At 39.6% G+C, this 15,524-nt stretch overlaps 1 protein-coding gene across 10 annotated transcripts in view; it reads left to right on the top strand.

The window, feature by feature from the left end:
• Positions 1-15,524, top strand: part of agbl5 (AGBL carboxypeptidase 5) — a 135,875-nt gene that overhangs the window by 50,215 nt on the left and 70,136 nt on the right. For all 10 annotated transcript variants that reach the window (XM_073057053.1, XM_073057051.1, XM_073057049.1 and 7 more), the window contains exons 10-12: positions 2,150-2,331; positions 7,345-7,565; positions 15,079-15,285. In XM_073057053.1, coding sequence (XP_072913154.1) covers positions 2,150-2,331; positions 7,345-7,565; positions 15,079-15,285 — 610 coding nt within the window. The remainder of the gene's footprint in view (positions 1-2,149; positions 2,332-7,344; positions 7,566-15,078; positions 15,286-15,524) is intronic.

Raw genomic sequence — 15,524 nt, 5'->3', positions numbered from 1 at the left:
CTAACTGATAAGGAAAATTATTCAGTTAAATATTTAGGCTGCCCAAGTGGGTAGTAGGCAAGTATTGCAATTACACAGACAGATATACATCTTGAAACAGTAGTAATTTAATAAAGTAATGTAATTTTATGCTTAACAGGGCATGTTTTACTTTTGCTAGAAGTTATTCACTTTATAATAAAGGTGAGTGCAGAAAGCTTCACAAATTTGAAGTAGCAAAAAACGTTTTCATGGTCAGAATGCGTTAATGCTTTCTAATTGTCTTTAAAAGGCATTGGCTGATTTTTGTATTTAATGACACTGTTCTAATAACATTTTGTAAATTGTCCTGACAATTCAACTACTAAAAATAAGTAATGCCAAAGCTCTCCAAGGCATGTGAATTTCTTAAACTAAAGAACATCCATAATAGGCTCATTGTTTTTGATGCACAAGGAATGATAATTACACCGTAACCAGGATGTAGCTCCAGAGTAATTCAGTATTCCAAAGAATTAGACTTTAAATTGGCAAAATATAAATTAAATGGGTATCTCTGGCTTAGATATCTGAATGTGGAATAATTGTAGGTGGGGTTCTGAAACAACAAAGTGTGGAAACTAGTGAGTCAGTTGAAAACACTGCTGTAGCTTATAGTCTTAATGGTAATTGTCATCTTGAGCGGAGATCAAATGAGGAAGTCAGAACTCAGTTTTTCAAATGGATTGTAATGAATATGAGATGTAAAATTCTGAGATATTTTAATGTCGGAGAAAGTCAAACTCCTTGTCTTATAGTAGAATATATTTGGTAATGGTATCAGGTGTATGTCACTGAAATGGGCCACAGTGAATGGCTTATGTGTTAATGTTCATGTGATTAGGGAAAACTAATCAGCAAAGTAGCTTGAAGTACAAATTTAAGGTGGTGACAAATTGGCATATAGGAAGGCGATTGAAAATCTGGTTGAATGGTACCATAACAACCTTTCACTCAAGATCAGCAAAACCAAACATCTGATTATTGACTACAGGAGGTAGGAACTGGATATCCATAAGCCAGTCTTAATTAAGGGATTGGAGGTGGAGACGGCCCATAACTTTAAATTCCTTGGTGTTGCTACTTCAGAGGATCTGTCCTGGAAGCAGCACGCAAGTGCCATTACAAAGAAGGCACAGTAGTGCCTCTACTTTCTTCGAAGTTTGCACAGATTTGGCATATCATCTAGAATTTTGAAGAACTTCTATAGATGCACAGTGGAGAATATCCTGATTGGTTGCATCATGGCCTGGTATGGAAACACCAATGGCCAAGAATGGAAAAACCTACAAAACGTGGGGGATACATCCTAATCCATCACAGGAAAAGGCCTCCCCATTTCTGAGCACATCTAAAAAAGAGCGCTGCCACCAGAAAACGGCATCCATTATCAAAGAATCCCACTCCCCAGGCCATGCTCTCTTCTCATTGCTGCCATTGGGAACAAGGTACAGGGACCTTAGGTCCCACACCACCAGGTTTGGGAACAGTTATTGCCCTTCAAACAACATGCTCCAGAAACTTCATTCACCTCAACACTGAACTGATCATTCAACACAACCTATGGAATCGCTTCAAGGACACTGCAACTCGTGTTCTCAATTTTATTAGTATTTGTTTTTCTTTGTATTTGCATAGCTGGTCTTTTGCACATTGGTGGTTTGTCAGTCTTTGTGTGTAGGTTTTCATTGATTATATTGTATTCCTTCTGTGAAAGTCTGGAAGGAAATGAATCTCAGGGTAGTATATAGTGATATGTCTGTACTTTGGTAATATATTTACTTTGAACTTCATGGAAAGAATTCAACATTTTCTTGATGACACTATCCAGGAAACAAATAAATAATAGACTGAATCTGAGGCATAGAATTGAATAATATAAGAGTTAGTTAATAATCTTATAGTTATTTATCTTCTGGATTGAGTGACTGAGAAAATTGCAAGTTCAAAGGTTCCAGAAGTATGGAATAGATACTTGACTTGGTAAATCTGATCTTGTGCTTGGTCAGCCATTTGAATGGAATGAGAATTATCTATTTGAAGAGACTGGGAAAGGAGGAGAGCTATGGCTTTTATCTAAAAGGTATTATTTGCTCTGTTGAATAGCTTTGTGTTCCACTTATTTTTTCAGATAGGGAGAGCTCTAGCCATTGCAGCTTTGGATATAGCTGATTGCAATCCTTGGCCAAGAGTTGTTATGTCAGAGTACAGTTGTCTCACAAAACTTCGAGCATGGATGTTGAAGCATGTTCGGAATATAAGAAGCACAGCAATGTCGAAGAGAAATGGTACAAGAGTTTTGAAAGGTTCCAGGTAGGTAACAAAATATTTTGTGATGGTAATTCATTGTTTGTGACCTGAATGTAACTTTCCTAATTTTCACCATCTTTTAAAGCTATTTTTCATCATTAAGGTTTGTGGGAGTCCTGATATATTAGCAGTAATAACATTGAAATGAACTTTTTATAGCTATGTGCAAATGGCTATATTTTTATGAAGACCATAAGATCTAGGAGCAGAATTAAGCCATTGGGCCAATGCAATCTGCTCTGCCATTTCATTATGGCTGATCCAATTCCCTCTCAACCCCATTCTCCTGCCTCCTCCTTTCACGCCCTGACTAATTAAGAACCTATCAACCTCCACCTTAAAGACATTGAGTGACCTGACCTCCACAGCCACCCATGGCAATGAATTCCACAGATTCACTGTCCTCTGGCTAAAGAAATTCCACCTCATCTTTGTCCTAAATGGACGTCCCACTATTTTGCAGCTGTGCTCTCTGGTCCTAGACAGCCCCAGCAAAAGAAACCTCCTCTTCACATCCACTCTATCTGGGCTTTTCAGCATTTGGTAGGTTTCAAGGAAATTTCATTCCTTCCCCTCCCCAGTGACTACAGGCCCAGAGCTTCAATCGGTGCTTATATGATAACCCTTTTATTCCCGGAATCATTCTCGTGAACCTCTGCTGAGCTCTTTTGAATGTCAGCACATCCTTTCTTAAATAAGGGGCTCAAAACTGCTCACAATACTCCAAATGAGGCCTCACAAGTATCTTATATAGCTTTGGCATTGCAACCTTGCATTTATATTCTAGTCTCCTTTAAATGAATGCTAACATTACATTTGCCTTCCTCGCCATTGATTCAACCTGAAAATTAATCTTTAAAGAGTTCTGCACGAGGGCTCCCAAAGCCCTCTGTACCTTGGATTTTTGAATTTTCTCCTCATTTAGAAAATGATCTTTGCTATTAAAGAAATAGTAGTTTTTGCCTATTTTACCTATTTTAGTGAAACTTAGTCAAGCATAAAGTTCCAGATAACATATGACTATAAGTTAGTTATCCATGTTCCAGCAAATAATGAAAACAGCACTTCGTTTATATTGAAAATTATTGTGCATCTTCATCAAATATTTATTCAGCCTAAGACAACTGTATCTATAATTGTTATTCAAAGGAGTTGAAGAATACAGTTTAAAAAAACACAACAATGTGGATTCAAAATTTAGTTTATTTTCATTATCTAGTTTATTTTCACAGCTCTTAACTGGGTTTATCTTAATGTGAAAGGCAGGAGATAGATATTTTAAAAGTATGCCCCATGAAATCAGAGGAAAGGATGGACCTAATCTTACTGATGTCGGTGGAAAATATTTTGGAGATAATAAGCAGAACTCTTAAGCTTTAACATTGTTATGAAAAAGGGATGGAGGATGGATTGGAAATTAGGGTACTGAATTTGGGATACGGCCACGAGCAATATCATAATGCAGGTTCTAGCAAAAGTAGGTTTAGTGCAATTACTCGTGGATAATTCTACATCTGATTAGTGGGAGTGATTCAGAAGTGAAATAGTGAGATGTCAGGATTCCTTAATGTTGAAGTCTAAGGATAACAAGTCTAAGAGCCCCAGAATGTCCAGGAATGTTGTGGAAAAGATGAAGGAGATATAGTATGTACAGAGAACTAAAAACGGGATGTCTAATAGGAATTTAGAAAGTGTACTTTAATGTACTTAATATATTTAGGAAGTGAAAAGGGCCACAAAACCATTTGCCGACATGATTAAGTAAAATCCCAGAGTATTTTATCTGTATATTAAAGGAAAAAGAGTAAACCAAGGAAAGAGTAGAACACATTAAGGGTCAAGGGGACAATCTGTGAGAGAAGTGAGAAAGTGTACTTGTGTGATATCTTAAATGAATATTTCTCAGCTAAATTCACTGAAGAGGAGGACATTGGAGTTAGAAGATTTAGAGAGAAGGATGGTGAATTCTAAATTGACATATTGGATGTTTTAGCACATTAAAAGGCAAATCAATGCCCATGGCTTGATAAAATTTATCCCAGGCTGCTGTCAGGGAGAAGATTGCTGGGACCCCAACAAATTTTTAAATCTTCACTGACTAAGAATATGGTGCTGGATTGACTGAAGCCAGAAAATGTGGTATTTTTATTGAAGGACAGAAGGTATAGGCCAGTTGCTTACATGCTTGTGTGAGACTAATTTCTTTGATCAGGAAGCTAATGAAGATTGCTGAGGAAAAAGATTAACCTACATCTGGGAAAGAAGGGATTGATTGATAATGGATCATGGCTGTGCTAAGTGGTGATGGTTTTAAAGTTTTCGAAATCTTAAGTAAGTGTATTGAAGAAAGCTATGCTATTGTTGTAGCCCACATAGACTGTGGTAAGGTCCCACATGGGTTCTGGCCCAAAAGGTGAGAGCCTATGGAATCCAGTGCTGTTTGGCAAATTGGATCTAAAATTGAATTGACTTGTAGAAGGAGTTAGAGTTATGTTAGATATATTGTTTTGGGATTGGAAGCCTGTGACCTGTGATCTACCAGAGGGATCCTAGCTGGAAAGCTTTGTTTTTTAACAAACGTTAATGATATGTGTGTGAATGTAGGGAGTATGATTTTTGTGTCTGGAGACAATATAATTAAAGGTTTTGGAGCATGATGATTAGGTGGTAGGAGCAGGTAATTTCATGATATTTACAGTACAGTGCAAAAGTCTTGTGTGTGTGTGTGTATGTATATACTGTGTGTGAACTTGATTCTGTTATGGGTCTCTATAGTGGACTGAGAGTGGTGTGAAGGGGGCAGGGAGAGGGGAATCATAGTTGGGAAAAGGGGAAGGGAGAGGGGAGGGACCAGGAAGCAGCAGAGAGATTTTCTGTAATGATCAATAAACCAATAGTTAGGAAGTAAATGACCGTGCCTGGTGTCTCGGGTGTATGCGTCTGCACCCTCACCCCCTCCTCTGATACTCCTTTTTTGCTATCAGTCCCACACCTCTCCCATGATTCTCCACCCTTGCTATTCCTAATATAATTTGTTCCCGCCAGATTTACAAACTCGCTCTTCATTCTACATTGACAAATGCAGTACTGTGTAAAAACCTTAGGCACCCTTGCTTTTTTGTGTCTAAGGCTTTTGCACAGTACTATAAGTATCTGTAACTGAGCGTGTGAATAGCCAATCATAGAAGGCCACAGGTCAAATTTTAAAAATGGGATTGGTACAGATGGATACTCGATATTGCCACAGATTTAGTGGGCTGAAAGCCTATTTTTATATGCCTGTGTGACTCTTGATTTAAATCTCACAAAGCATCAAAATCAAAATCAAATCAACCACTTCTGGATACAACTAAATGAGTCAGCGTTCCTCTGCGGCCAAGGTGCAAAAACATACACGAACATTCAAAATAATGATGAGAGTGAAAAAAATAACATTATAGTGCAAGAAAATACATTTTTAGTCCAAGACCCTGACAGCAGCCGGGGCATGCCCTTTTCTCACTCCTACCATCAGGTAGGAGACACAGAAGCCTGGAGGCACACACTCAGCGATTCAGGAACAGCTCCTCCCTTCTGCCATCCAATTCCTAAATGGACATTGAAACTTTGGGCACTACCTCACTTTTTTAAAAATATGCAGTATTTCTGTTTTTACACTTTTAAAAAAAATCTATTTCATATACGTAATTGATTTACTTGTTTATTTACTATTATGTTTTATTTTATTTTATTTTTTTTCTCTCTGCTAGATTATGAACTGCTGCTGCTAAGTTATCAAATTTTACATCACATGCCAGTGATAAACTTGATTCTGATTCTGAGAAGTCCTACAAATTGATAGTCCAGCATGTAATTCCACTAATCTAACACTGGAGGGCAACACCAACGGAAGAGTCCACCCCCATCCGGACTGGGATGCTGCACTACTATGCAAGGCAGAGAATTGAGGCCTAGTCTTCGCAACAATTGAGGCAACACTGCTACCTTGCCCCTGCCCCTTCACCAAACAAAGGAACCAGGCCTGCAGCAATCAGTATCCAACAGAGTCTTGCGATTGCAAAAGTAACATCCAAGACAGTGACTTACAGTTTCACTGCACGCTGCTTTTACGCCAACTTGAAGGCACCAACACAGGTGCCTCCAAGTAGCAGGCAGCAGCATGGTCTGGACCCAGGTCACCTCTTCCGAACCCAGTCTAGCTTCTCCTGCGGCCTGACTCAACTTCCTAGGCCTGGTAGTCTGACTCAATTTCCCTGGCCTGATGGCTGCTACTCTGAACAATGAGCAGCTCACTGATGCAGTTGACCTGTTATGCATGTAGTTATTGGAGTTGAGAATAGTCTTACTATGTATAAAAACACATTTAACAAAGAAAAAGCTCCTTTGGTTGGCCCCTGAGTGGCCGTTGTGTGTATATGCGCTACCATCTTACACACCTTAAGCATAACAAATAATTTAAAGAAATTAACTATTTTACATGTAGTTGCCATTTGTTATCATACTAGATATAATCAAAGGAAGTTAGTTACTGATGTGGGGTCTAAATGTTTTGCAGCAAGTTTGTAACATATTAATACCCAAGGATCTTGTAAGCATTTCTTTTTCTTGTCTGATTTGATCATCTGAACCAAGGCAATTACATTTACAAATGAAGTAAAATGTTAGCAGCAGTAGTCTAAGCATGTTTAGAAAAAAATGCCGAAGGAATTGATACTCGATTTTTCTTCTCTGTAAAAATGAGAATATGATTTGTAGAGGAGTTCACTGATCACAGCATACTTTTCCCGTGAACTGTTATTTAGCTTCTGCTGTTTCTAATTTGCATTTTTGTACATAGACATTATCCAGTCAGTTATATGAGTGCCCTTTGTCTGTTTCCTCTATTCAAAGTTAATGTTGCATTATTATAGTAAACTTTTGAAGATTACTCTTTTAAAGAGTAATTTTAAAATTCACTTTTATCAATACAGATTATTGTTGTTTGTACACTACAAACTGTTTGTTCTCATTTCTTAGTGGGATAACATCTTCAGTCTCAGAAAATTCTCTGAGTAAGACCAGGAGTAATGGGACAGGGATTCATGGAAACAGTAATGTGCATCAAAATCCACCTCAGATAAAAACATCTCCCAGTTTCACATTTGGCTGCAGCTCTGGACTAACCAAAGGGATTTGTACACCAGCATCTAATCATAATTCTCCAAAAGGTGGCCACAAAACACTTGGTCCAGTGAGAGGTAAGATGTCCCTTGATATGTACTTGTAAGTGGTTACTGGAAGTGTCTGCTGTGTTAACCTTTGATGCAGAAAATTACTGATGTTGATGGCTTTTTGGATTTATTTCAAATGTTTTTATTTTTAAATCTAAGTATTATATGTATCATGAATATTTAAAATTATTTGGCAGGGAAAAGGATAGAATGTTTTCACTTGGATAAAGATAACTGTTTCATGAAACATTAGTGATCAGGTGAATAGTCAGAAGTTCCATTTTACTACCAATACACCAGAGAACAAAACCCTATAGGTGGTGTTTGATGATTTTACTTGGAAAGATGGACAGACTATTGATGTCTGGAGGATACACCATATAAATGACCAACATAATAGTTACTTAACATTTATCAACTTTCAAAAGATCTTTGTAGTAATTAGCCATAACAATTCTTGAGCAAATTAATTACATTAAGAGTATCTATAAATGCAGTGCACATCACTAAAGGATCAGTGAATTTGTTTTTATCAGTTTGAATAATCCTTTTAACCTTTTATTTATTTGCAGTGCAAATATTTATAACTTTCTGGTAGTTGTGCAGGTTTCTCCAGCTATTCAAAGGTAGAGCGTTCCTATGAAATGGTTCATAAGCCGGAATGTCATAAAGTGAAGAAACAATTACCATTCATTTATATGGGAAAAATTTGTGAGCGTTCGCAGACCCAAAAAAAACCTACCAAATCATGCCAAGTAACACATAAAACCTAAAATCGCAGTAACATATAGTAAAATCAGGAATGATATGATAAATACACAGCCTATATAAAGTAGGAATACTTTTCTGTAATTATTGCAGCACTGTCCACCGTAAAGAAAATCTCACACATGTGCTCTCGGCAGCACTCACAGCAAAAGCACTCGGCGCAAGCACTCTTGGCAGAAACAAGTGGCGCAAGTGCTCTCGGCAGAAACACTCTTTCCAGTAACCGTTAAGCTATGGAGCTGCCAAATCATACCAGATAACACATAAAAATACATAGCCTATATAAAGCAGAAATAATGTATGTTCAGTGTAGTTTCACTTGCCGGAATCGGGAAGACGGTGAGCACACTGATGATGGTGTGTTAGGCTGAGTCACCGGAGGTTGGGGTGGTGGGGGGTAGAGGAGACTGTTGTGTCATCTCATCGTCGTCTGTTTCCATCAAGGCAGGCAGGTCACCTTCTTCTATGTCTGCCTGCCTCGATGTCAAAGGTTGAGGTTCGTTGTCTGCTGTGGCTTCTGTGGAAGGCTTGAAAAACGAGAGTATGCTTGACTGCTTAGCCTTGTGCATTTTTCTATCATACAGTTCTTTGTAAGCACTCAAACCATCCTGCAAATGTGCCCTAAACCTATATACCCTTTCAAAATTAAAGTCATACTTTTCTGCAATCGTTGCAGTGCTGTCAATCGCAGTGAAAATCTCATGCAATTGCTTCCCGTTCAGTTCCTGGATGACTTCACTTTCGGGCTGTTCGCTACTGCGTTCGGTTTCAATTGTTATCCTTTCCTCTTCATCAGCTCTTCATCTGTCAGTTCTTGGTCATGGGATACCAAAACCTCTTCAACATCACCTTCGTCAACTTCCACAAACCCAGCCTCCTTAGCCAAACTCACTATGTCCTTACTTTGTTCCCTACAATCAAAACTCTTTATTATGTGTAGTTTTACGCTAAGTGTAACACCCTTACGCGCTCTTTTAGGCTTTTCTGATACCTTAGAACTCATCTTGCTAACAGATGCACAAAGTAAATCGACATAAAGCACAGATGCTCACAGGCACGTGTTTAAGCAATGCCGGCTAGAATGCAGTTCCGGGGGAGGAGCTTGGCTGCTTGGCGCACACGCGGCCTTTTTTCATAATAATAAAAGCACCTTCTGTTAGCGAAAACAGGTAATTAATGTAGGTCTTTCGTAACAGCGTGGTGTTGTAAAGCGAACGTTTGAATAATGGTGGACACCTGTACTATATTTTCTAGTTTCAAGTCAACTTCAGGGCATTGCAGAAAATATACTGATGTTCTGTATTATATTTGGTTTAAAGTATTATCCTTCAGGGCCTTTTATGTACTTGGATTGATTGGTAATAAAAGCACTCATCAGTTTTTTTAGCTTTAGACTTCCTTTCATGGTGAATTCTCAAATTAGGTACAAGATGGTGTATACTTCACCAGCAAGAGAAGATGTTTTTGATCTCTGAGATTAGTTAAAGCTTCAAAATTGTATTCTGTGATAACTAAAGTACTATATAAGCTGTTGTCATACAAATCTTGTTGTAAGAGTTGACAGTGGAGAATATTAAAAACAATTACTTGTATTTTTTAATCAGAATGAAAGTGTGTAAAATTACTGAAAGCAACACACACAAAATGCTGGAGGAATTGAGCAGGCTAGGCAGCATCTATGGAAAAGAGTACAGTTGACATTTTGGGCTGAAACCCTTCCAGTCCTGCCGAAGGTTTCGGCCTGAACAGTCGACTGTACTCTTTTCCATAGACGCTGCCTGGTCTGTCGAGTTCCTCCAGCATTTTGTGTGTGTTGCTTGGATTTCCAGCATCTGCAGATTTCTCTTGTTTTATAATTATGTAAAAGCTAGCATAAACAGAAAAAATGTAGTTATTGCACCAAAATGTGCTTCGAAATGAATTACATGTCACCTATTGGGACTCGGGTTACTAATCTCAGATATAGATTTTCATGAACACTATATTACACTCAATAACAACTTGGATATGTGTATTGTACTTGTCATTTGCTGATTTGGTTTGGTATGTGGTTATTGTTTGTTGCTTCTCTCTTGATTATAGTGCACTGACTGAGTCACTCATTGGCATTATATAAAATGATGTGGAATAACTCAGAATTATCGTAAATGAGAATATTTTGTTCTTGGTAGTAAATTTGCCTTTTATAAAATTATATTTTGTCATGTGTTGGCAGATTGATAATAAAGTTAGCAGTTTCTTCTTCTCAGAGCTATGCCGGTACTTTTCAATGAATACTTAACTCCTTACCTTTATTGACTAGACTTTTCTTCCCTTTTAGTTCCTGAGTACTTGAATCAGGCCCAAAGATCCAGTTATAGATAGACCAAATGATTTGCTATGGTATAATTTCCTGCAATACTATTTGAACAATACTATTTGAATGATACTAGTTGAACAATGATACTATTTGAACAATAATAAAATAACATGAACAATTGTAAACTATTTGCTGTAGGAATCACTGGTCAATTTAAATGTTTTCCATTGAATAAGGTGTGAAAATAGTCAACTGCTTTGCATTGGTTGGAACATTTAAAGCACATTCATTCCTACATTATTTTTTCTTGTAATTTTATTGTAGTTTAGTTCCAGGGTGCCTAGGGGCGACTCGAGTAGCAGCAATACTCTCAATGGATATAATTAAATATTCTCATTTTAGCCTGATACAGCTAAAAAGCACAACTGCTTCCAAGGTCAGTACAGTCAACAAAGATAAATGAGTTTAAATGAAGTATCGCTGCTTAAAACTGACGGAAACAACTGACTGTGGATGGAAGAGCTCACAGAAGAAATTTGGTGGTAGATCGGGGTTACAAGCGCATTTAAGGAATTGGGGTTTTAGACCCCCAATACCGACTGCCTTGCTAGCAAAAGTGCTGTCTCTGGTGAATAAAATTGATGATCTCAGAGTGAGGGTGCTGAATCAGAGGAACTTCACTACCGCGTGTGTCCTTTGTTTCATGGAATCCTGGTTAACCCCTTCTGTACCAGATGCAGCGATTCAGATTGACAGGTTTACTATACACCGTCAGGATAGATCTATAAAGTCTCTCAAAAGCAGAGATGGAGGACTATGCCTCATGATCAACTCTTCTTGGTGCACAAATATATCAGTGCTGTCCCAACTCTGCTCACCAGACCTGGAATAATTAGTAATAAAGTGCTGTCCTTTTTACCTACCATGGGAGTTCTCCAGGGTCATTTTGGTAGCAGTATACATTCCACTCAGGCCAATGACAATCAGACATTACATGATCTGAGCGATGGGAGCAACATGCTCGAAACAGTGCATTCTAATGCCTTCACCATTGTTTTGGGAGATTTTACCATGCTATGCTATGCTATGCTATTTCACACCATCACTTCGGGAAGTCTGATCACCTGGCTGTACTTCTACTCCCTGAGTATAGGCTGACACTGAAGACTGCAGCACCAGTAGTGAGGATCAAGGAGGTATGGGCAAGAGAAGCACAGGAGCACCTACAGGACTGCTTTGAAATGGTGGACTGGAATGTATTCAGGGATTCATCTTCAAACCTGGATGAGTATGGTACCGAAGAAACCACAACCAAAGGAGTTGAATGACTTCAGACCTGTTGCCTTGACGTCGCACGTGATGAAGACCATGGAGCGGCTGATAATACAGAATCTGAGGCCACAAACCAGGCACGCCTGGGATCCTCTTCAGTTTGCGTATAAGGAGAAGGTGGGAGTGGAGGATGCTATCACGTATTTGCTGCACAAATCCCTCTCTCACCTGGATGGGGTCAGTGGTGCTGTGAAGATTACATTCCTGGACTTCTCTAGTGCCTTTAACACCATCCAGCCCAAGATCTTAAGGCACAAACTAACGGAGATGGGAGTAGACTCTCACATGGTGGATTGGATAGTGGACTACTTGACAGATAGACCTCAGTATGTGCGGTTGGGAGACTGTAGGTCTGACACGGTGGTCAGCAGCACAGGAGCGCCGCAGGGGACCGTGCTCTCTCCGGTCCTGTTCACCCTGTACACATCAGACTTCCAATATAACTCGGAACCCTGCCATGTGCAGAAGTTCGCTGATGACACGGCCATAGTGGGGTGTGTCAGGAATGGACAGGAGGAAGAGTATAGGAAACTGATACAGGACTTTGTGATATGGTGCAACTCAAACTGCCTGCGTCTCAATATCACCAAGACCAAGGAGATGGTGGTGGACTTTAGGAGATCTAGGCTTCATATGGAGCCAGTGATCATTAATGGAGAATGTGTGGAGCAGGTTAAGACCTACAAGTATCTGGGAGTACAGTTAGACGAGAAGCTAGACTGGACTGCCAACACAGATGCCTTGTGCAGGAAGGCACAGAGTCGACTGTACTCCCTTAGAAGGTTGGCGTCATTCAATGTTTGTAGTGAGGTGCTGAAGATGTTCTATAGGTCAGTTGTGGAGAGTGCCCTCTTCTTTGTGGTGGCGTGTTGGGGAGGCAGCATTAAGAAGAGGGACGCCTCGCGTCTTAATAAGCTGGTAAGGAAGGCGGGCTCTGTCGTGAGCAAAGTACTGGAGAGTATAACATCGGTAGCAGAACGAAGGGCGCTGAGTAGGCTACGGTCAATTATGGAAAACCCTGAACATCCTCTACATAGCACCATCCAGAGACAGAGAAGCAGTTTCAGCGACAGGTTGCTATCGATGCAATGCTCCTCAGACAGGATGAAGAGATCAATACTCCCCAATGCCATTAGGCGTTACAATTCAACCGCCAGGAGTAAGATATGTTAAAGTGCCGGGGTTAGGACTCAATGTATTTAAGTAAACTACTTAAGAACTTTTTAAAAGCTATTATTAATGCTTTTTGAGAGGGTGATTTTAGATGCACATCATATTTTTACTGAGTTAAGTATTGTATGTAATTAGTTTTGCTACAATAAGTGTATGGGACATTGGAAAAAATGTTGAATTTCCCCATGGGGATGAATAAAGTATCTATCTATCTATCTATCTATGCTGCATTTGTTACCGACTTCATTAAAATCTGTGTGGATGAGTGTGTGTCTACAAAGACATACTGCACATTCCCAAACCAGAAGCTGTGGATGAACCAGGAGGTATGGCATCTACTGAATGCTACATCTGTAGCATTCAAGTCTGGCGATCCAGGCCCATACCAGAAAACCAGGCATGATCTGCGAAGGGCTATTTCAAGGGGAAGGGACAATTTCAATTGAGGTTGGAAGTGACATCGGATGCACGGCATCTCTAGCAGGGCTTGCAAGACATTACTTCCTACAAAGCGAAACCCAATAGCATGAATGGCTGCAATGCTTCACTACCAGATAAACTCAATGCTTTCTATGCCCGCTTTGAAAGGGAGATCTCTGCCTCAGGGGTTGATGGTAGGCTGTCTTTAAACAGAGTGAACACTCACAAGGCGGAAGGTCCCTGGTAAGGCTCTGAAAACCTGTGCCAACCAACTGGTGGGAGTATTCAAAACTATTTTCAACCTCATTGCTACGGGCGGAAGCTCCCACTTGCTTCAAAAAGGCAACAATTATACGAGTGCCTTAATGACTATCACCCGGTAACACTCACATCTACAGTGATGAAATGCTTTGAGAGGTTGGTCGTGACTAGATTGAACTCCTGCCTCAGCAAGGACCTGGACCCATTGCAATTTGCCTGTCACCACAACAGGTCAATAGCAGATGCAACCTCTTTGGCTCTCCACACAGCTTTAGACCGCCTGGACAGCACAAACACCTATGCCAGGATGCTGTTAATCGACTATAGCTTAGCATTTAATATCATTCCCACAATCCTGATTGAGAAGTTGCAGAACCTGGGCCTCTGTACCTCCCTCTGCAATTGGATCCTCAACTTCCTAACTAGAGGACCACAGTCTGTGTGGATTGGTGATAACATCTCCTCCTCGCTGATGATCAACACTGGTGCACCTCAGGGGTGTGTGCTTAGCCCACTGCTCTACTCTCTATATACCCATGACTGTGTGGCTAGGCATAGTTCAAATACCATCTATAAATTTGCTGGCGATATAACCGTTGTTGGTAGAATCTCAGGTGGTGACAAGAGGGCGTACAGGTGTTAGATATGCCAACTAATGGAGTGGTGCCACAGCAACAACCTGGCACTCAACGTCAGTAAGATGAAAGAACTGATTGTGGACTTCAAGAAGGGTAAGATGAAGGAACACATAACTATCCTCATAGAGGCATCAGATGTGGAGAGAGTGAGCAGTTTCAAGTCCTGGGTGTCAAGATCTCTGAGGATCTAACCTGGTCCCAACATATCAATGCAGTTATAAAGTAGGCAAGACAAAACCCTAATAACAAAATCCCTATTTGATCATTCAGTATTTGTAGTGTTGTATTTGTATAAGAATGAATATCTTCCATATATTCCATTACCCAAAATAAAGTTCTTTTGACTTTCAGAATTGTTCATTTTTATATAAAAACTAAAATGAAAAAAATTGTTCAGTGTTATGTAACAAACAAGTTATGTTGGATAGTTAAATAATTATCTTCATGATAATTTTATGAAATCAATGTAAAATATTAACTTAATATTAACTAAACTGTAAAGAGACTTGAAAAGAACATTGTGTGTCTGTAAGTAAACGTGGCATAACTTTAATTTCGACAGTATTCCAACTTAAACTCTTTTCATGTGAAAGTTACATGTAGAATTACAATTCATTAACTCTGTAGCTTTTGTGTTTTGTTCGCTTAGAAACCAGAGCACAGGAGAAGCGTCGTCAGCACCAGGCCATGCTGCGAGCAGCAGCAGTCAACAACTCCGGCAGCCAGCGTAATTCTCCTACTTATCGATACATGCAGTGCCCTACAACTGTCTCCCTTGGATACTCAAGAGACCCAACCCAAGTTCAGCCTTCTAAATTAGGGTCCTGTACTCTTCAACCGTCCTTCAACATATCAGGTTTGTATGCAATCAAAACTCAAAGCGTTTCCAAGTATTACCCATCTCTGAAATCCAGTTCCAAACCAAGTCTGTTGAATGAAGCCCTAAGCAAACACCTGTCACCTCTGCTTCACCCGAGTGTTCCTTCCCTGGGATTTCTGAATGAAAAGAACAGAGTTTTGGGATCTTCGTATAGAATCAAGAGCCAGCAAGGAAGGGAAAATCAGAGTTGACAATAAAATGTGACTAACTGAAAG

This window comes from Hemitrygon akajei, chromosome 9 (assembly GCF_048418815.1).
Source record: "Hemitrygon akajei chromosome 9, sHemAka1.3, whole genome shotgun sequence".
In the NCBI taxonomy this organism is placed as follows: domain Eukaryota; kingdom Metazoa; phylum Chordata; class Chondrichthyes; order Myliobatiformes; family Dasyatidae; genus Hemitrygon; species Hemitrygon akajei.
This window is presented reverse-complemented; position numbering and strand designations above follow the sequence as displayed.